Source organism: Nothobranchius furzeri, chromosome 3 (assembly GCF_043380555.1).
Source record: "Nothobranchius furzeri strain GRZ-AD chromosome 3, NfurGRZ-RIMD1, whole genome shotgun sequence".
Taxonomy (NCBI): Eukaryota; Metazoa; Chordata; class Actinopteri; order Cyprinodontiformes; family Nothobranchiidae; genus Nothobranchius; species Nothobranchius furzeri.
The window spans coordinates 61,145,250-61,164,328 of NC_091743.1; the positions used below are offsets into that span (position 1 = coordinate 61,145,250).

General features: G+C 41.0%; 1 protein-coding gene across 1 annotated transcript in view; it reads left to right on the forward strand.

Annotated features, from left to right (window-relative positions):
* The first annotated feature begins 4,216 nt into the window (after window positions 1–4,216).
* ppp1r16b (protein phosphatase 1, regulatory subunit 16B) overlaps window positions 4,217–19,079 on the forward strand; it is a 66,447-nt gene continuing 51,584 nt past the window's right edge. The window contains exon 1 of the mRNA XM_015959169.3: window positions 4,217–4,629. Within this exon, the coding sequence (XP_015814655.1) occupies window positions 4,362–4,629 (268 nt within the window). The 5' untranslated portion in view covers window positions 4,217–4,361. The remainder of the gene's footprint in view (window positions 4,630–19,079) is intronic.

A 19,079-nucleotide genomic window follows, 5' to 3' on the forward strand; every position in this document is an offset into this window, starting at 1 on the left:
CCTCCTCCCTAAATATAAATCGCCAAACACAAAAAAATGTTTCTGAAAGTCTAATTGAACATATTCTGTCCTTGCATGTTTAAAGTGTATGGTTGAACCCCCGTTTTTAAAGGACTGCTGCTGACATTTGAAAAATTAGAATATGATGCAAAAGTTCATTATTTTAGTAAATCAATTTAAAATAGTGAAACTAATGAATGAGACAGACTCATTATGTGCAAAGCCAGGTATTTCTAGTCTTTATTTGTTATATTTGTGAAGATTATGGTTTACTGTTTATGAAAACCCCAAATTCAAAATCTCAGATAATTAGAATATTGTGAAAAGTTTCAATATTCTAGACTGAAAGTGTCACTCTAATCAGCCAATGAATCCAGAACACCTGCAAAGGTTTCCTGAGCCTTTAGATGGTCTCTCAGTCTGAGTTGAATCACTGCAATAAACAAACTTTTGCTTCATGTTCAAATTTTCTGAGTTTCTTTAAAGATCGACATCCATTAAATCTTGTTTACCTCTTTTTGAATAATAATTGAATAATAAATAAGGAAATAATCTTTTATGCATTTTCTAAGATAATACCACTGGTGAAGTTGGGAACCAAACATGTTTATCACATTGTTTTTGTCCTTTACTCTGAACATCCTCTAAAGTTTTTTTTTCCACCCATCATGGTGCATTTCCTGTTTTAGCTGTGAAGGTGCATTAAGATGAACTTGAGTGTGTTTCATGTTGTTGAATGATGCACCAGGAGCTCATGAAGCAGAATAACCATATTTATCAGTGTTGTCACTGGTTTTCGGTGAAGTGAAAGATGCGCTGAGAGCAGTTACTATTATTACATGTCCTATGATGACTATCTGCCATTAGTCAGGGTTTATTGGGAAGGGAAGATGAATCTAAAGATGTATATAAATCTATAGTATAGTAGTATTTAAAGGGACTATAAGGAAGTTTGACAGCCAAAATATGTATAGAAATAATAAATTTCTTCTTCATACATTCTCCTGCAATGCCCTGGTCCTGTAGAATGAGCCCTGGCATTTTTACTGTGATTGCCTGTTTTTCTGTAAAATCACAAAAAAAGAGAGGTGCTCGGGTCGAGCAGGCTGCTTCATGCGCGTTCACGCTCAGGCATAGCCCATAGTATTTGCTATCCGTAGCTTTAGCAGCAGAGAGAGAGGTAGTGCCAACTCAGCGACTTTGTCGCTGTTCCTAACGCCTAGTGATGAACCTAGCTACATTTCTGAGGACCCTTAGCTACTTTCTGTAGAACTTTCTTCTGGATATTTCCTGCAAATTAGCAACAAAATAGCCATTTTCGCTTCGAACTGTTCTTTGGTTTGACGTTGTTTCAGGTGTTATCAAGGATATAAAAGTTACAGATACAGTGAAAGTTACTAGAGTGTAGCTCATCTTATAAGATGTCTGACTCCTATGCAGAAGACCCGGGTTCGATTCTGGGTGTAAATATAGTTCATTTAGACTTTCTTTTTTACATTAATGGAATATTTTTTACAGTAAGATGCCCAAATTTTTATTTGAGACTCGCCGAACGGCATTGAATTCAGATAAATAAAGATGTGTGTTCAACTTCCATTTTGGAACAATTTTTCAAGCAAGGGAAGGGAATGATCTGAGCTTGCAGGAGGACTGACCCATCATAAACCTTTGTCGGCTGTGCTGAAGAGAAAGGTACGGAACCAAATTATTTAAGTAATTAGCTGCGCGTTCTCCTGTCTTCTATCCTCGGGCCACACACACACACACACACACACACACACACACACACACACACACACACACACACACACACACACACACACACACACACACACACACACACACACACACACACACACACACAGGACTGTCTCAGCTGTTATTTTCATTAAGGAGTGTGCACGTACAGCATGCGCGCCTCGTGCACGAGCCTAATATTGAAGCTGCCGTTACGCTTTTGGCCTGAGGGGGCAATCACGAGCATAAAAATTCAAAACTCTGTAAAGTCCCTTTAAGTCTCTCTCTCTCTCTCTCTCTCTCTCTCTCTCTCTCTCTCTCTCTCTCTCTCTCTCTCTCTCTTCTCTCTCTCTCTCTCTCTCTCTCTCTCTCTCGCTCTCTCTCTCTCTCTCTCTCTCTATCTATCTCTCTCTCTCTCTCTCTCTCTCTCTCTCTCTCTCTCTCTCTCTCTCTTTCTCTCTCTCTCTCTCTCTCTCTCTCTCTCTCTCTCTCTCTCTCTCTCTCTCAATCGGAGAACTCCAAATCGGAGAACTCCAAATTGCTTTACACTACAATCATTCACACACGCACACATGCTGATTGTGATGAGCTACATTGTAGCTAGCCTGGTTGAGTTAATATTTTTTCATAAAAATTAAATCAGTTTGAACTCCAGTGGGTGGTGTTGTGAGTGAGTCTATGTGGGTAGGTTTCCAGTAGTGTTGTGTGGTAGTGAACGTCCTCCCTAGTGAACGTGATGTTCTTGTTCACAGCCTTGTGTCTGGTGAAGTCTCTGTTGAGTCAAAGTTTTGGCCCATGTGCCATCCCCATGTTGGAAACTGTGAGGTTAATCCCTTGTAAGAGTTCAGTGTTCTGTTTTCCACGTCCTCCATGTATATGTTGGCAATGAAAGGCATAAAGACGAGAAGAGCATTCTAGCTGAAACGCATGTTGCAGTCCGCTGGTTTTAGCTCCAGCTGCATTTCTCCTGCCTGGTAACTGGCTAAGTCAGCACAAGCATGACCAATCAAAGACTATTTAAAAACAGATTAGATCTTTCAGTCCAGCTGATTGACCGGTCCATCTCTGATTACTCTAAATCAGTTGTTTTCAGTTTTTATTTAAACACTACTTCCTGTCTGCAGTAAAACCGACTGATTTGCAAACCATCAAGTGAAACCGTCAACGATGTCGGGCTGTCTGAGTCAAAACTCTCAGATGGAAAACAAAAATGTACCGACAGCTGAAGGATAAATTGGACACCCTGCTGCTAATCCTCTTGTGATCACCCTCTGGGTCGTGACCCAGCCGTTACAAATCATTAGCTGCATTAAAGATTCTCACAGCACGCGCTTCTTTCACGGAGCTGACCCCATCTCAAACTGTTGTTCTATTTTATCTTAGATGTTGATGCTGAAAAGTCAACTATTCATTAATTTCACGTGTTCTCCCGTGGAAGGGCTGTCTCATCTTTGCGCTCGTTGTGAAATCAGATGAACTTTGACACAAACAGAAACTCTCAGCGCCGGTAAACCGATGATGGAAAAAGATGCTGTAGTAAGTGATTGTTCTGCTTGTTTCCTGTCCGTGTTTTTTAACAGCTTGGGTATGAGCTGCAGAGGAAATATAGCGTGAGCATGGTGGCAGTCTGGAAGTGGCAGCGCGGTGCTTCGTGAAGTGTTTCATCAGACGGTGCTGCAGGACAACGCGGCTCCTGTAGTGGAAGGCTACAAACATGAGGAAACTTTTCATGCAAGAGGCGTTCATGTTTTCATTTAAAAAGCAATGAGGGCTTTTGTTTTTGCATTTTTCTATTGGGCTTTTGATACTTGAGGGCTCTCAAGTAGACTGATGTTACTTCATAAAGTGTGTTTCAAATGTCCTACACGTGTAAGGACGATTTGTTTATGACTGCTGTTATAAAGGGTGCAAAAATGTAGAGCAGAAATGCACAGAAATCCCCTTTTCAGCTCATTGGCCCAACACTTCACCCCTCCTTCTCATCAGTTTTTCTCTTTGCTTGCAGCTTTAAGGAAGCGGTTAACCTTGATGGTGGATGGTAGACAGATCTATAGCAGCTCACGAAGCAAATGGAAAACTGTGTCCGCTTTGATCAATCCTCTGGTTTCAAACGGAAAGATTTAGCGCCATTTTCAGGAAGTTGATTTTGTCCTGCAAACTTGAATTTATGTATGGTGTAAAAATGGTTCAAAGTAATGCAAGAATGGTGAGAATTTGTGAGAAAAGGGACTGCAGTTTTGTCTGAGTCTGGTGCTATTTGGCAGGGAGCAGACCGATTGAGAGTAGCTCTTGCCAGTTTAGTAGCTTAGCTCTAAATTGTTGCTCTTTACTGTTGAACTGAAGCAACACTTCCTGAGAGAATTTGGTTTAATATTTTAAAACATTCGTGTAAAATCCAGTTAACATTGTGAGTAAAATAAAAAGGATGATAAGACAAATGTTTATATCTCTGCATGTCTTCTTCCAGGTGTTTCACAGGTGCTGAAAGAAAGATGGTGAGGATAAAAGGTGGAGGCCACAGCCGACGGTCCAGACCTCGCTAGAGTTGCACGATCTCCATCGTCTCACCTCTTCACCATCATCATCGTCTTCATCCACCACTGCTGTCCATCCCACCTAGTACCATGGCCAGCCACCTAGAGCTGATCCAGGAGCTGCAGCAGCTGGACAAGGTGCCAAGTCTAGAGAGGCTGCGGGCGGCCCAGAAGCGCCGGACCCAGCAGCTGAAGAGGTGGGCCGTCTACGAGAAGGAGATGCAGAACAAGAAGCGAAAGGCGGATAGGAAGGGACGAAACGGCAACAACCTGCAGCAGTCAGAGTTCAGGAGGCGAGTGTCATTCGCTGCCAGCGTGGCGCTTCTGGAAGCGTCGGCCAGGAATGACCCAGATGAAGGTTTGTAATATATTATAAACATAGTTTATTTATTCCTAAAGCACAAATGCATTTTGGGTATTTTGTTGTTTTGTTGCAGCACATGAATAACTACGTTAATACCAGCCTCCCGTCATTCCCCCTCCCAGATATCCAAATGCCAAGGTTATGAAAACGATTAGCTCTGCCTTCCCACTCAAGCAGCCCAAGTCACTCCATTCAAACCAAATTTGTTCTGCTACATGACCGTTTTATCGCTGGGGAAATAATGGACTTGTCACACCGAGATGAAACTCTGCCAGTCTTTTAATTGAAAATGCTGTGCATACTGCCCCCCTGTTAGAAGATAATAATTGTTTTCCTCCTGTAGAGGCAGTTCCATGGGGCCTTGGCTATGTTTTTGTGATGCTGCGATGTCAAAACGCTGCTTTCTCTCTTATATGGTGTCTTATTTAACATCACTTTAACATGAAATTGGTTTGAAGTCTTTTACCAGAATAAAAATGGCCCACAGCAGTGTCGCTGCAGATACAGATACCTCCACAAGGCTGCGGTGATTCTAGGGTAAACAGGCGTGAGCTGGGCGTGTGCAGGATGCACCCAACATGCTGCAGTGTCACATTGTTTTGGAAGTGATTTCAGCAACATTTTAAAGGTTGTTATTTGGCTGCTGTGCCACGGGGGAATTCTCCTCTTTAATGTTTTCACGTTCAAAGATGGTTGGACAGGAAGTCATTTTTGCTTTACCACCACATTATCTAGAACAGTGGTTCCCAAACTTATTTAGCCGCGCACCCCCTTCTATGTCCCGACCATGTCGACGCACCCCCCCCCCCCAGCCCCCACATTGGAGCATGGCTCTATATATATATATATATATATATATATATATATATATATATATATATGTATATATATATGTGTATATATATGTGTATATATATATGTATATATATATATATATATATATATATATCAGATGTCAAGCTAAACAGACAGGGTTAAAAAAATTCCCCATCACTTTCATTTTTTAAATAGTAATTAATAAACATTCGATACCATTACAATTTCCTTTGATTTAATTTTAAATAAATATTAAGAGTGCCCAGGTAGCACATAAAAAATGCAATTTAACAGTTTTCTTAAAGTAGGAACGTTTAACCTGTGCGGCCAGAGCGCTCTCCTTCCTTCTGCTCTGCGTAAACCTGAACTGATCACCTACTTGTGCGTAATCAAATGTCAATAGGGGACAAGATATAGCCATGATGTTCACTTTTACCTCAGACCGACTTATTGCTGTTTTATGGTGTGGCTGAATCTGCGATCCGCTGCCACGCTGACTGGAGTAACAAATGGTGCAGTAACAGGACTTGTGGTCAGGTTCATGAGGAGTCACTGGCTGTAGTGGACCCGACTCATCCCAGAAGCTAATATCTTAATTTGACCTTGAATGAAAAATAACCTCTTAAAAGTTTTTATCACGGTGGAGGCAGCGTTCATTTCTGCCTTCAGTCTGACGGCGCGCCGGAGTTAAAGCAGCGTGTGCGCTTATTGAATCTGTGTGTATGTGTGTGTGCGCACGCACGCGCGGCACAGCCGCTCAAGTCACCGCTTCTCGCGCTATTTAAACCAATGTTGTAAAATGACTTCTGCCCAGCCCAGATGTGCTCACTTGTGCATCCGTGAGCCGTGATTCCGCTGGAACGCGTCTGACCTCTGACCGACGCACTCTGAACTTCAGATCTTCAGCGCGCTGTTAATAGCCTGAATGGGAATCATTTCTTGTTATATTGTTTCATCCACAATGTTCTGTGTGTGAGGTTTACAATGTCAGAACACCTGTGTGAGACAGGTGTTAATTACAATCTGCCAGAATGACTCACCACCTTCAGATTCCTCCAACACCGTTAAAAATGATCAAATACTGAACATATCGGCGTGCGCAGGCCAGAGTGCTGAAGCTCAGCGCATTGTTATTATGAAGCTAGGGCACATGTGGAGGACGCGCACGCGCGCAAAAATATACTTGTTTTCAATTACATTTATTGTGCCCACTTACTTTTTCTTTGGCCCACCCATATAAGAGTTTCTGGCTACGCTAATGGTGACATATGACAATCTTCTCTGAGCTCCGCAGCCATTACACTTTTCACCTCGCGCACCCCCTAGCGGCAGCTCGTGCACCCCCAGGGGTGCGCGCACCACACTTTGAGAATCCCTGATCTAGAAATATGCAAAGTCGTTGAAAAATTTGTCATGTCAATTTTTAATTATAAAGCACTTTTCATACCAAAGGCAACTCGAAGTGCTGTACAGAAAATAAAACAATAACCACAATAACCCTCCCCCTCAACCACACACACACACACACACACACACACACACACACACACACACACACACACACACACACACACACACACACACACACACACACACACACACACACTTTAAAATAAAAGGATAGTATCACTAAGTGAACACTATATCTCTATGGGCTGAGCAAACCGACCTTTTACCCCAAATAGACTGACGTCGTTTTTTTTAAGTGCATGTAAACAAGATATTCTGGCTGAAGGTGAATCATGCTGAATCACCCAGATGCATTAGGAACTCGACTTCATCTTCATGTAAACATTTCTGTGTAGATGAAGATTTTGGAGCAGCTGGATGAACAGAGATTAACCTAAATCAGGTGGTCTAGGAAAAGAAAGTCCTATGAAATCAGGCAAATAATCTCGGAAGATTAGTTTGAATAAGTTTAAAAGAGACATATAATGGAGATCTCATCTTTTGCATCGTTTTGTGCTGCCATGTGGGTCTCTACTGCCTCTATAAACACCCTAAATGTGAAAAAACTATGCTTTCTGTCGGTGTTTATTTTTTAAGAGTTATATGCCTAAGATGAGCTGTTTCAAAAATCCCAGTTCATGATGTCACAACTGGGGAAAGTAGAATAGAACAACTTCCCATGTTAAATAGTGAACTGCTACTGGAAGAGCAGCAGCTTTACTCCAAGCCCCTCTCAGATATCAGAGCTTCTTAGCTTATAGCAGCCTGAGTGGGGGCAGTGGTGGGTGTGGCCAGCCACAGCTTACATCCCACATCCCCATCAGTAATGTGTTCCTTTATGGTTTTTGACATTTATTGTCATTTATTGTCTTGTGCACTGTTGATGGCAGACCATCTGTAATTTAATTGCCATGAGCAATTACAATAAAGTTTATTCTATTCTATTCTATTTTAAAGTGACAGAGTCCTGTATTGGCTCATTCTGGATTGTACTGAAAATGCAGTGTATAAATCTGGTGAAATTGCTTTAAATTAGAGGAAAATAAAACTTAAAGATGTTTTTTATCATCATAGAATTATCATAACTCAAGAAAAATAGTCATTTGTCCCAGTTAATATTTCCAGTCTTCAAGCATTCCCACTTCCCACTTGATGCCATTTTCTCCCTTCTAAATGTATATTTCTGTGACTCACAGCTGAACATACCGGAGAAAAATTCTTTTTTTTTTCCCCTCTTTGTTTTGAAGATGTCTGATGTGCAGAAGGTTTGGCTCCTTGCTGCTGGCACTGCCTGGGCACAAAAACGTCTGCTATCACTGCTGTTTAATGAGGGTGGCCATGAAGGAGGAAGGGAGATAAAAAGGAGAGGGAGCCAGGATGTAGTGTTGCCCACACAGCTCCAGTGGCAGCTGGCTGGCTCAGAAGCCTGATAATCTTTCCTCTCGGTCCCTCTGGTTCCCAAATGCTCGATCAGGTGTCCGTGGCTCGACGCGCTGTGCTGTTCCAGCTGACTGTGCACAAGCTCTGAGCTTATTTTACAAAAAAAATATCAGCGTCAAGGATTCTCCTGTGTAGGCTTTCAGAAAGGATGATAAGAGTTTGAGCTAAATGAAGATGTTTTGATTATATTAAAGTTAAACGTCTGACTATTATGCGACCCGTGGAACCAAACTAAACAATGAGGAGAGAAATTCTCAGATGCTATTTGTGGCACAGATGTGAACAAACTGAGATTTTGAGTTGAACTTTGACCTGAAGCTGACAATAATCAGATGACAAGCTGGAGGATTGCTATTTAATCCACAGTTTGTGTTAGTTCTGCTTCATGTGAGAGCATGTGTGTGTCAGAGATATGTGGTCCTTGTCCTTGGCTGTTAAAAAGAATAATTTATTGTGTTTTGTGAGCTGCAACACAAAATGATCTGTTGGTGTGCACGTTTGAGACCCCTCTAATTTCTCTGTCTGCCTGGATGTTTTTCTTTCTCTCAACTGCAAACTTCCTGTCATTATGATTTCCCTTCTGAGAGCTCTGGGAGCAAACTCATCAGGCAGTAGATGAGGTGGAATTGCAGAAAATTGTAGAAAAGCATTGTCTGTGTTTCTTTCAAAGCTCATCAGGCAGAAAAGCATTGTGCATTTCAGCTGCAGTTTCAGGTTTTTCCAATGTTTCTGTGGGGAAAAAACTGTAAACAGTAAAAGAAACCAGTTTAGATTATATAAATGACTTTAGTCTGGTAAAGGAGAAACATTCCAATGCTTACTTGTGTAAAATGGAAAAAAGATGCATGCATGTGAAATATTTGACATTCATAGGAGATTTGGTAGTAAATAAACGGAGGTTGAGAGCATTTATATAACATGTTTGCTGAACACTAATGTGTACATTTATGGCTGTAGAGGATGGAAGTAGCTGTAAGTGAGTTTATCAAACAGATATTGTTGTTTAAAAGTCTGACTTTTAAACAAATACTTCCCTATATATATCAGAACCACACCCAGATCAAAGACTTTATCGTGTCTTGTTTTTTATCCCTCTCCTCCCTCCTGCTGGAAAATGTTTCAGGTGGGAGGGAGGGAGGTTTCTCCTGCTGGAGCTTTCTGGATGGGAGGTGGGGTGAGCGGTGATGCATTTAGGAGTGAGTTGGAGTTAACAAAGCTAATAATTAGATGTAAATGGATGAAAATTAGATGTTAAAACTCACACTTTTTTGCTGTGTGGAGAATATGTAATTAAAAAGGAGAAGCACTCAGTGCTTTAACATTTCTGAGAACATCAGATCAGCAACTAAATTTCAGTCACCGTTTGTGTCTGTTGCTGCGGTTCAGACTGAAACCAGTATGTATTTGTTGCCGGGTGGTTTTTCCATCCCACGATGGTTTGAGAAGACCACCAGGGGAGTCATTTACACATGAAACCAACACACTCAGTTATCAGTAGTTCAGTGAAAAGTCTGTTTTCTCTTAAAGGAGTTTATTTCTGATTCTGATTTTAGTTTGTGCTCTTAGAAACTGTCCTGTTTGTCGTTGGTGAGGTAAAACAAAAACATGGAGGAAAAGACTTGATGGGATGAGATGTGTGAGGTCATTTCCCTGCTCCCGGGCGGCCGCCATCCTGAACTCTCCACCCTCGCACAGCGATGAGAGTCAATGGCTGTGAAATTACTCTGAATCACCTCGGTGTCTTTTTGTGTGGCTGTCGGGCCGTTGAGTCTGATGGGATTTCTGCTGTGCGCCGAGCCGCTGTCCCCATAAAGAGCTGCCGCTGGGGTCAGAAAGGACAGAGGAGATGCACTCGGCACGGACAGCGCTGACGCTCCTCAGAAAAGAGCTGATTTTTATTTGTTGGAGTCTAAAAATTCCACATAGTTTTAGGAGAAAAGAGAGGAATAAAGCTGAGTTCTTGTAGTTTATGACAGCATTTAGGGGTGATGTGAAGTACTGGACACAGCCGACTCCTGCTGGTTATGAGCTGACTTTTAGTGGGTGGTGAAAGCAGCATTCATGATCAGCACTTTCAGTAAGTGTCCATTAGCACGGTTGTGTCTTAAACTGTGGCTGTGCTCTTTTATTTCTGGGTGAGTCCTCTGGTCTGAGGAGGAGTGCATTTATATGACGTGATGATCCATAGATTCAAGTGGCAGTATGGAGTTTCCTGGCACTGGCAGTACATTCATTTCAGGGTAGTTTTACACCATATCGCTTTGAGTGTCGTAAGTGTAAAAATACATTAGGGTAAATGTTGTTACCTGTGTAGCAGGAAGCATGCAACCTTGGCGTGACTTCTCAGTTAATTCCATCAAGAGAATTCAGTGCTGTAGTTACCAGATCTGCTCAAGGTCCTGCACCTGCCAATGATATCATACTATGGCAATACCACTCGGCCAAAATATATTGCATCTCTTCTTCAATTCTGTTCTTTCACGTAGGTTTTGGAAAGAGTTTAGCAGTTTTGCTATTAAGTTCATGTTTCTTACTGCCTAAGTGGTTTTGGGCGTGGTGACGTAACTTTTGTAAGTCAACATTTCTATGGATTTTTCCAAAAATTAAAAGTAAAACTACAGATTGTCTTTTTAACCTCAAACCTAAAGAGATTTAGGCCCTTTTTATGAGATGCACCAGGCCAGCAAATCGGTGTAACGTTACCGTAACGGTGTGTCATAAACGCGCCATGCCAGCATGACAAGCTAATGGCAATTTAGGCTAGTCTATACTTCTCTGTCAGCAAGTTTGTGCTCGCCTCACATGCTCGCGTATTGACAGAGACGTTTTTCTTTTATACTTCTTCATTGGTGTTAGTGTTGGGAAGTAATCCTCCACCGGGACAGCAGAGGGCGAAGTGCTTTTCTGGGGTATCCTGTTAGTATCACAGTGTGTTTATATTGTGTTTATGTAATTCAGAGACTTTTAATGTAGACATGTCCTCCACCTCTCTATTCACTCAGGTTTACCGTAATTTCCCGACACAAATAAGATTTACCTCATTTTGCTGACAGTTTGGGCTCCTTACAGTCGCCTTCGTCAGAGCTTCACTGGTGAAGGAGCCGGAACTGTGTCTCCGTGACGACGCAGACGGAGAAGTAAACTAGCCTTCAGCCATCTAAATGCGAGGACTCAACCTGCTTCCAAAGCGCATTTTTCCATCGTAAAACATTTCTAATAAAAAAACTTGACGTTTCCTACAAACTTATTTCAGCTTTTACACCAACAAAAAAAGTAAACATGCAGTTATCATGTTTTATTTCATTATACTTTATTTTGGCAAACCTTGTAATAGTAAAAATTCTACCCTAAACACGTCTTCAACCATCTTTGTTGGGAGCCAAAATTGTTAGCTTGTTAGCCAAGTTCTGTCAAACTCTAATCTCCGTTTCTCCAAACGTAGGTCACTCAAAGAGCCAGTCACAGCCGGTGGGATATCAATAATTTATTATTATTTCACAGAACCTCACTTGAAAATAGCTCTGTAGAAGAACAAAGTAGAGTTTTTTTGTTGTTTTTGTTTCCGCAGAGTGAATCAAAACAAAGTTCATGTAAAACTTTGTTTTCTAAATTTAAATCCATCCTCTGGACAGTTATATACAAACACACAAGGTTTAATGATTGAAAAAGATGGACTAGTTCCAGGGAAGAAATATTTAAATCTAAAGTGAGCAAAAAAGAGTGTAGTGTTTACAGGGAGCGGTGTAAAAACCAGTGTGTAAAATTTGAAACAGATTATTAGGATATCTGAAGCGTTTTTATTATCATGTGACTGTAGAAATCTGAGAGACATGCTCATTGTTGAACCAAGTCTTTGTTTTGCAGCTCTGTCTGCTTCCCACCCTTGAACTTAATGTATTCACCCACTCACAAGGCAACACCCAGCGCTCTAATTACCCCCTATCCCTCATTCTAAACTTCGTAACCCCTAACTTAGATGCTGAGAGAAACCGCTGTTAAAAATCCACAGTCCATTTTTAGGCGGGTGGTGTTTGCATTTGGTTCACCATCTTTGTTTCTGCCATATCATCACCATAAAAACTGAGCCGGAGTAAAGTCTAGATTTTAAGATGGAAAAAGGACTCTATGAGCGTTTCTCCCGCTGGAAGAAGGTGGATCTGTCTTATTTTTTCCCTCTCTAGTTATTTATGTGCAAATTAGATCTCAGAGGAGTTTTTGTCTTGTTCTGCTGTCTTATTAGAGGAGGTAAGGCCTTCTCCTTAGAGGCCTAAAGTAGGCTTAGCTGCTTGCAGGCATATGGCAGCAACAGAATGGCATTAAATAAGAGTGAAAGGAAGAAGAAAGAAAACAAATCCCCAGTTATCAAGAAAACACAGACCTCTCACTCTTTTTAGTTCAGTTCTCTGATGCCCATTTTGTGTTCAGAGTCCATTTTTAAACCTGGTTTCGTTGTAGAGCGCTCTTTGAAAAACCTCACTCTATAGAAATGGAGATTTAATTCTGGGTGTAATGACAAGCAGTCCAGCAGAGCATTTCAGCCAAACGGCATCCAAACATGGATTAGAAAGGCCAGAGGTGGGTGGTATGTAGAAAGTAGTGATACAAATAACAACCTAAGAGTTAAAAAAAGACCTTATAGTAAATGCTACTTGTGCGCTGTGAGTAATGAGTAACTGAGCGTAAGCGTTTGAATATGGTGTCTGACGTCCAGGCGCTCTGTCCGTGTTTTTTCTCTTGGTAAATGCTAGGGCTGTTACAATATCGCAATATCGCCGTAGTAAAATGGCCACAATATCGTCGGGGTCTTGTCACAATATTGTACTGTACATCTTGAGGTAAAAAATGCCACTTTTCAGTCCGCTCCACAGGAGCGTAGCAAAGTAAACTACGTAGACCATGATCCTTTGCTTCCGCGTCATCGGCCAGTTCACCAATGGGAGTGCGTGCGGCCCACACAGCCTGGTGTTTTTATTTATTGAATGGGCTGTTTAATAATGCCTTTACTCGGGCTGTTAATTCAGTACTTGTGTTGTCATTTCTTTTATAAATATATATGAAGTTGTTACTTGAATTTTGCACTTTGTGGCTTTTCAGCCTGTTCAAAATGTCATAATGATAATAAAGTTAATGACAAATGTACCATTGACCAGTGAAAGTAATTTATGTTGTGAGTCTTATTATGGTGAGCCTCCCCACAATATCGCAAAAAATATCGCATCGTGATATTAGGATATTGTTATTCCCTTAGTTAATGTGGTTTGTTTGTCTAGCATTAGCACTCAGCAGCACTTGCCTGACGTCAACTGTAGAATATACAGTAGAGAATCTTTTTTATAGTTTAGTAATTGACTTATTATTGTGTAAATGTGTGTGAAATATTAAAATTATTTTAAAACAGCAGGTATCCCTTTAGTTTTAGCTTTATTTAGCCTAGCCATTAGCTATTGATCAGGTCAGAACTTATCTATTCCTCCAAGCTGAGGTTGTTCAAAGAGCTGTCGACAGGTGAAGTATAACATTTTCATAGCATTACAACAGAAACCCACTTCAAAAGATCTGAACTCACACTCACAAGTCATAAAACAAACCGCAAATCAAACATACTTCCTTTTGCGTCAGTGTATTTTGATACATCTGAAGGTTAGGTAACCTGCCCAAAACAAATAATTAATCAAGACTGTTTATATGTACTAAATTCTGTTAATCATTCAATTAGATATATGCTTCATCATCATTCACCAATTGTTCCTTTCAACCATATTTATCTAATTCCCATTTCAGTGTTCTGTCAGTGCACTTTCTTTTAGTTGGTGTATTTAAAAGCCGTCTATTAAATTAAATGATCATTATATAATGTAATAATCTCCAGACCAGCCAGGCTTGTCTAACTTTAATGGAGACTCTCACTCTGTTCTTCTGATGGTGTCATTATCCTGTCATGATGAAAGAGTAATGAGCCTAACGGGCGATACAGAACCACTCAGACATCTGGCAGTGACAAATAAACAGCGCAGAGCTGTGATGATGTAAGTCGCATGGCAGAAACATCAGTGTCACTGTTCTGTGTTTCATTGCTCTGATACTGTTGGAGCAAGACAAAAGAGAATTGACGATCGTCAGATGATTTTCACTTAGACATGAAAGGATGGACTTCTGATCCAGATGTATCAGCCAGCAAAAGCCGCCTAAACCTTCCATCTGTCTCCTCCATCCAAATGCTTTCAAGTAAACGGAAACTCTCAGTCTGATGTAAGGGCCGGTGAGCTGACAAGTGACACAGAGCACTGTGAAAACTGTCAGAGCATCCCTTTATTTCTTCACTATTTGCTTTAAAGAAGGCAGACTTTCCAGTAAAAATTTAAAATCATTTTTAGGAGTTTTCAAATCTCTGAAGGAGTTTTTTCTCTGGGCTGCTTTTTCACCTGTTTTCAGTGCAGTTCTTTTACTTGAACACTTTTCAAAGTTATTATTTGTAACTGTCAAACAACAAACATCTAGACCAGACATCGCTGCCTTCTTCAGTGTGTTTAATGCGGCCATTTTCTACCCCCTCCGACAAACTTCTGCTTCCTGAAACAGGAGCGCTGCAACTTTATTCCACATAAAACATCTCACAAGATCTTCATTTGTATTAGACACCACTGCTGATTTCTAGAGAAAAAGGGTGAATGAAACCTTTAAATACTTCACCCATCATACTCTAACAAAATAGCCTAGAAATCGAGACAGAAGCCCAAGCAAAATGATTTTGCTCTGCAGGTCATTCTAGCCGTGCTCTACTGGTAACCTCAGTAGCCTGGACCAGTCTTGTGCCGTCCCAGTCATAGCTGTTCTCCACTGGTTTGGTGGGCGGGATGATGCGACTAAGCAAAACAACAAAAATGGCTTTGGCTCGTTTGAAACGGCATCAACTTAAGACTATTTAGACTTGGGCTTTTCTTTGAGTCAAGACCAGATGGAGGTCTTTAGAAAAAGGATGTATTTGCATCTTATACAACAGTGTATAACTGCCCTGTTGATGGACATCCGTAGCGGTGAGTGTGTCTCCTTGTTTGTTGTCCAATAGCATGTGGAGACCGTTTGAAACACAACCGTAGATTCTGCCTCATGACTGAGTGGCTAGACTAAACATTCACTTTTATGGGATGGCTTACCAGGCTACTAACAAAAGCCATTCGTCTGAAAATGATCAGACACTCATGCATATCGGCGTATTCTGGTGTTACCTTTGTATTTGGCTGAAGAATTCCATATCATTTGTATTACTGAAGTCTGCATTAGTAAAGCAGCACCTGAATTCTTTTTTCCATACAAATAGTCAAATACACAATCAGACTTTGTTGGACCAAAGGTCTTTGCTGTTAATTCTAAAGCTCGTAAAGAGATCTTTCCTCCCTGGTTGGAATTAACCGCTGATCTGTGACATGAGGTTGTTTGCTCACATGTCCAGCTAAGCTGACCTCTGACAGCTGTGGCGAGTGTCTGCGGACCGTGTGTTCAACAGTTTGTTTGGTGTGTACATGACCTTTGAACAAGTGTTGAGCAGCTTATTCTGAAAAATCATAGAAAATACTTAGAAAACACTTCGGTAGAAGGATACGTAATGGTTTGGGTCATTGTTCATTTGTATTAGAAGTGTTGTTAGCTGCAGCCATGACGCATAGCTTTCATTCTGACGGCCGTGTAAAGCCGCTGACCTACAGGTGGCTGCTTGATTCATGTATTCATTCATATGGACAACTCCCTGCATGTCTCCAGGTGACAGCATGAAACCACTCCACTCCCTCAGTGCACCACTGCCTCTCTGCTACTTCTTCTACCCACTTTGCCTCTTCATCTTCCTCGTCACCATTGATTTTCTGCAACATTCCAAGAGCTTGATTACTCAAGAGGGTTTTTGCATTTCATTTTCTCCAGCCACAATGACAGGTTGTCGAAAGACGAGGAGCGTTGATGGAAAATGCCTTTTCTCCTCTGCGCTATGTTTGGTGGCATTTTTCTCCGTCGTTTCTTTTCTGCCAGTCTTTTTGTGATTCAGGGAGGTTTCCTGGAGGCTTTGTCAGCCTTGGGGTCAACAGAACTCTGCTTCTCCTCTCTTTGGTGATCTGTCTTTATCTTTTCATAGCTCCAGTCTTTCTCTCCCCTCTGAAGCAGGATTTTGTCTCCAGCTCCTCTGGGTGTTGCTACTTTGCCCGACACTTGCTGGCACTGCTGTCTCCTCCTCACCATGCTTGTTTATTAGTGCGGGGGGTGGGGGGGGACTCATGCTGGCTGTAATTTGGACAGAGAAATGCTACAAAGAGTAAATATACAAAGGTGAAAGCCTCATGATTGATTGAAGTGGAGCTCAGATGTTTCTGGAATGTCGTCAGTGGTTGTGATCGTTTAGAGGGGCAGGGTGCAGTGGAGCGAGAAATTATCAGAATGTTGGCTGATTTAGTCTCTTATCTGGACACGTGTTGTGGCTGCACAACTCTGTCAAAGCAACAGAGACTCTTTTGTTGAGCCTTATTGGCATTTTGCTGTCTGTCTGTTCTTTAATTCCACTTCCTCATTCCCATCCCATCCGTTTTCCTGTTCAGACCGCTCACATAAGAGTCATTTCATCATTATCCTAATTATTATTCTTTAGTTGGCTTCAGATGTTGCCTGACTGGTGACTGCTGATTCCCTGGCTTAGATCTCCATCACCTCCTCTCCGTCACATCACATATCCTACAGGGAGAGGCCCCGACTCTTAAGTTAACTCCATTTCCATGGTAACTGAGGCAGGCAGAGACAGGGTCATGCAGCTTTGGCCCTGAGCTACTCAGCTGGAAAGCCACAAATTTTGCACTGTTATTGTGGGATACTATGTTGGAAACCGTCGAGGAAGGTTCGTGGCTTTCTGAAGACGTGACAAATGCTCCTAGAAAGAAAATCGGACAGTTCCAAAGAGAGTTTTTCATTGTATAAAGTTTCATTGTTGTAATATGTCAAAGTGCTTCAAGGGCCAGAGATTAAAATAAAGAAACATTATTACTGAACGTAGTAAAACTATTTAATATATATTTATCTTCCTGGTTGGGTTTTGGCTCAGTAACCAGCATTTCCAGGAGAGTTTCCAACAAGTCTAGAAACATTTCTGAAGCTTTCACTTGTTTTCTTTACATGGGAGTCGAGAACTTTGCACTATTTAGTTTTCTCGATTCATAAAGTTTGAGAAAAATAAGACAACTCAACTCTCGAAACCCGGCTGCGCCTGACTGGAAACAAAGAGATAAAACGTTAACCAGTTAGGATGTAATACAGATGAGAACATTTGCAGGAACGTTGCATGAAAAAGTTGTTTAAACCAATGATTGTAGGATTCCAACTGGAAGTTTTTTTTTTTTATTCTGGGGTTTCCAAGTGATGACAGCCCAGTGAGAAAGTGGTGTTTTAGCAGCATTTTTACACAAGCCATAGACTTGCATAACATTTTAATGTTAATTATTTTAAAAGTTATTATCATAAATAAATTTTAAAGTGAAACTGTGCAAATATTAATGCAAGAGATGGTGACTAATATAAAGTTTTAGTTCACCATGGATATTTACTAAATAAATGAATCAAATAAAAGCAGTTTCCATCCAACCTGTAAATGGCAACTTACCAATAAGGCTTATAATTTCTTTCCAAATATTATTTTTGAGAATGGAAACTATTTTTGCATTAACCCCCAAATTGGTTATTGTAAAAGTGTTTAAATAGTTTATTGGTGTATATTTTGGTGTGTTTAAAAACCGCCAAAGTTGTTTAATAATTCATCATCTTGATTTATGAAGACATTCAGTTTTGGGTTTATGTGCAGGGAAAATTTCTGTAGCTGGCACAACTTTTAATTCAGCCAAAGTTCAGGAGAAAATCCCATCAGCCATAAATTGATCCGTAAATCAGAGAGTAGAAGTGAAAAACCCAGTTAGAGCTGAAAACTGAAACGAGGCAGCAAGATGCTGAATGAAAGTGTGTATTTAGGGAGAAGTAAATGTTAATGCAAGTTAAAAGGAGAACTCTGGAGCTGAGCTGAAGATAAATCTATCAGCCTAACTCCGTCTTATCGGTGACAGAGATCGAAGCCCTCCTGCTTGAACATCAGCCAGCTGAAGGCATGTTTGTGATGGTCAGTGGGGGGGCGGGGGAGACTTCTGCTGCTGCCAATCCCCTGAATGCATGTTCAGCATCCTGCTGCTCCTGCCTTATAACATCTTTTAATGTCTGTCCACCTGCTGGCACTGATTGGACAGCCGTCCGTTGTAAATCCTTCAGAAGTAATTTGGATTATCCCACAAGGATTGAAACAACAAACCAAGAAGCAGCAACAACATTTGACCCAATAAAAAAATACAACAACCCACACATTTTAATAATCTACTTGTGGCAGTGAATGCATGTTTTATTAGGTATGTCAGAGACGGATCTAAAGGGGGCTATTGGTGGGGGGGGTGGGGGGTGGGGGGGGAGAGATCAGCAAATGGCAGCTGGTTATCGCCCGAGGAGCCGTCAGTTAGGGCTGCTCGATTATGGCAAAAATAATAATCACGATTATGGTGACTGAAATTGAGATCACGATTATTTAGGACGATTTTTCAATTTATGTTGATTTTATTTGTTTTTATTCAGTCATAAAACTGCTCAGGGCACAATCAGGACGAAAATAAGAAACAAGATGATCACTAAAATAACTCCTGATTCCCAGTATAAAAAGACCAATATACTTA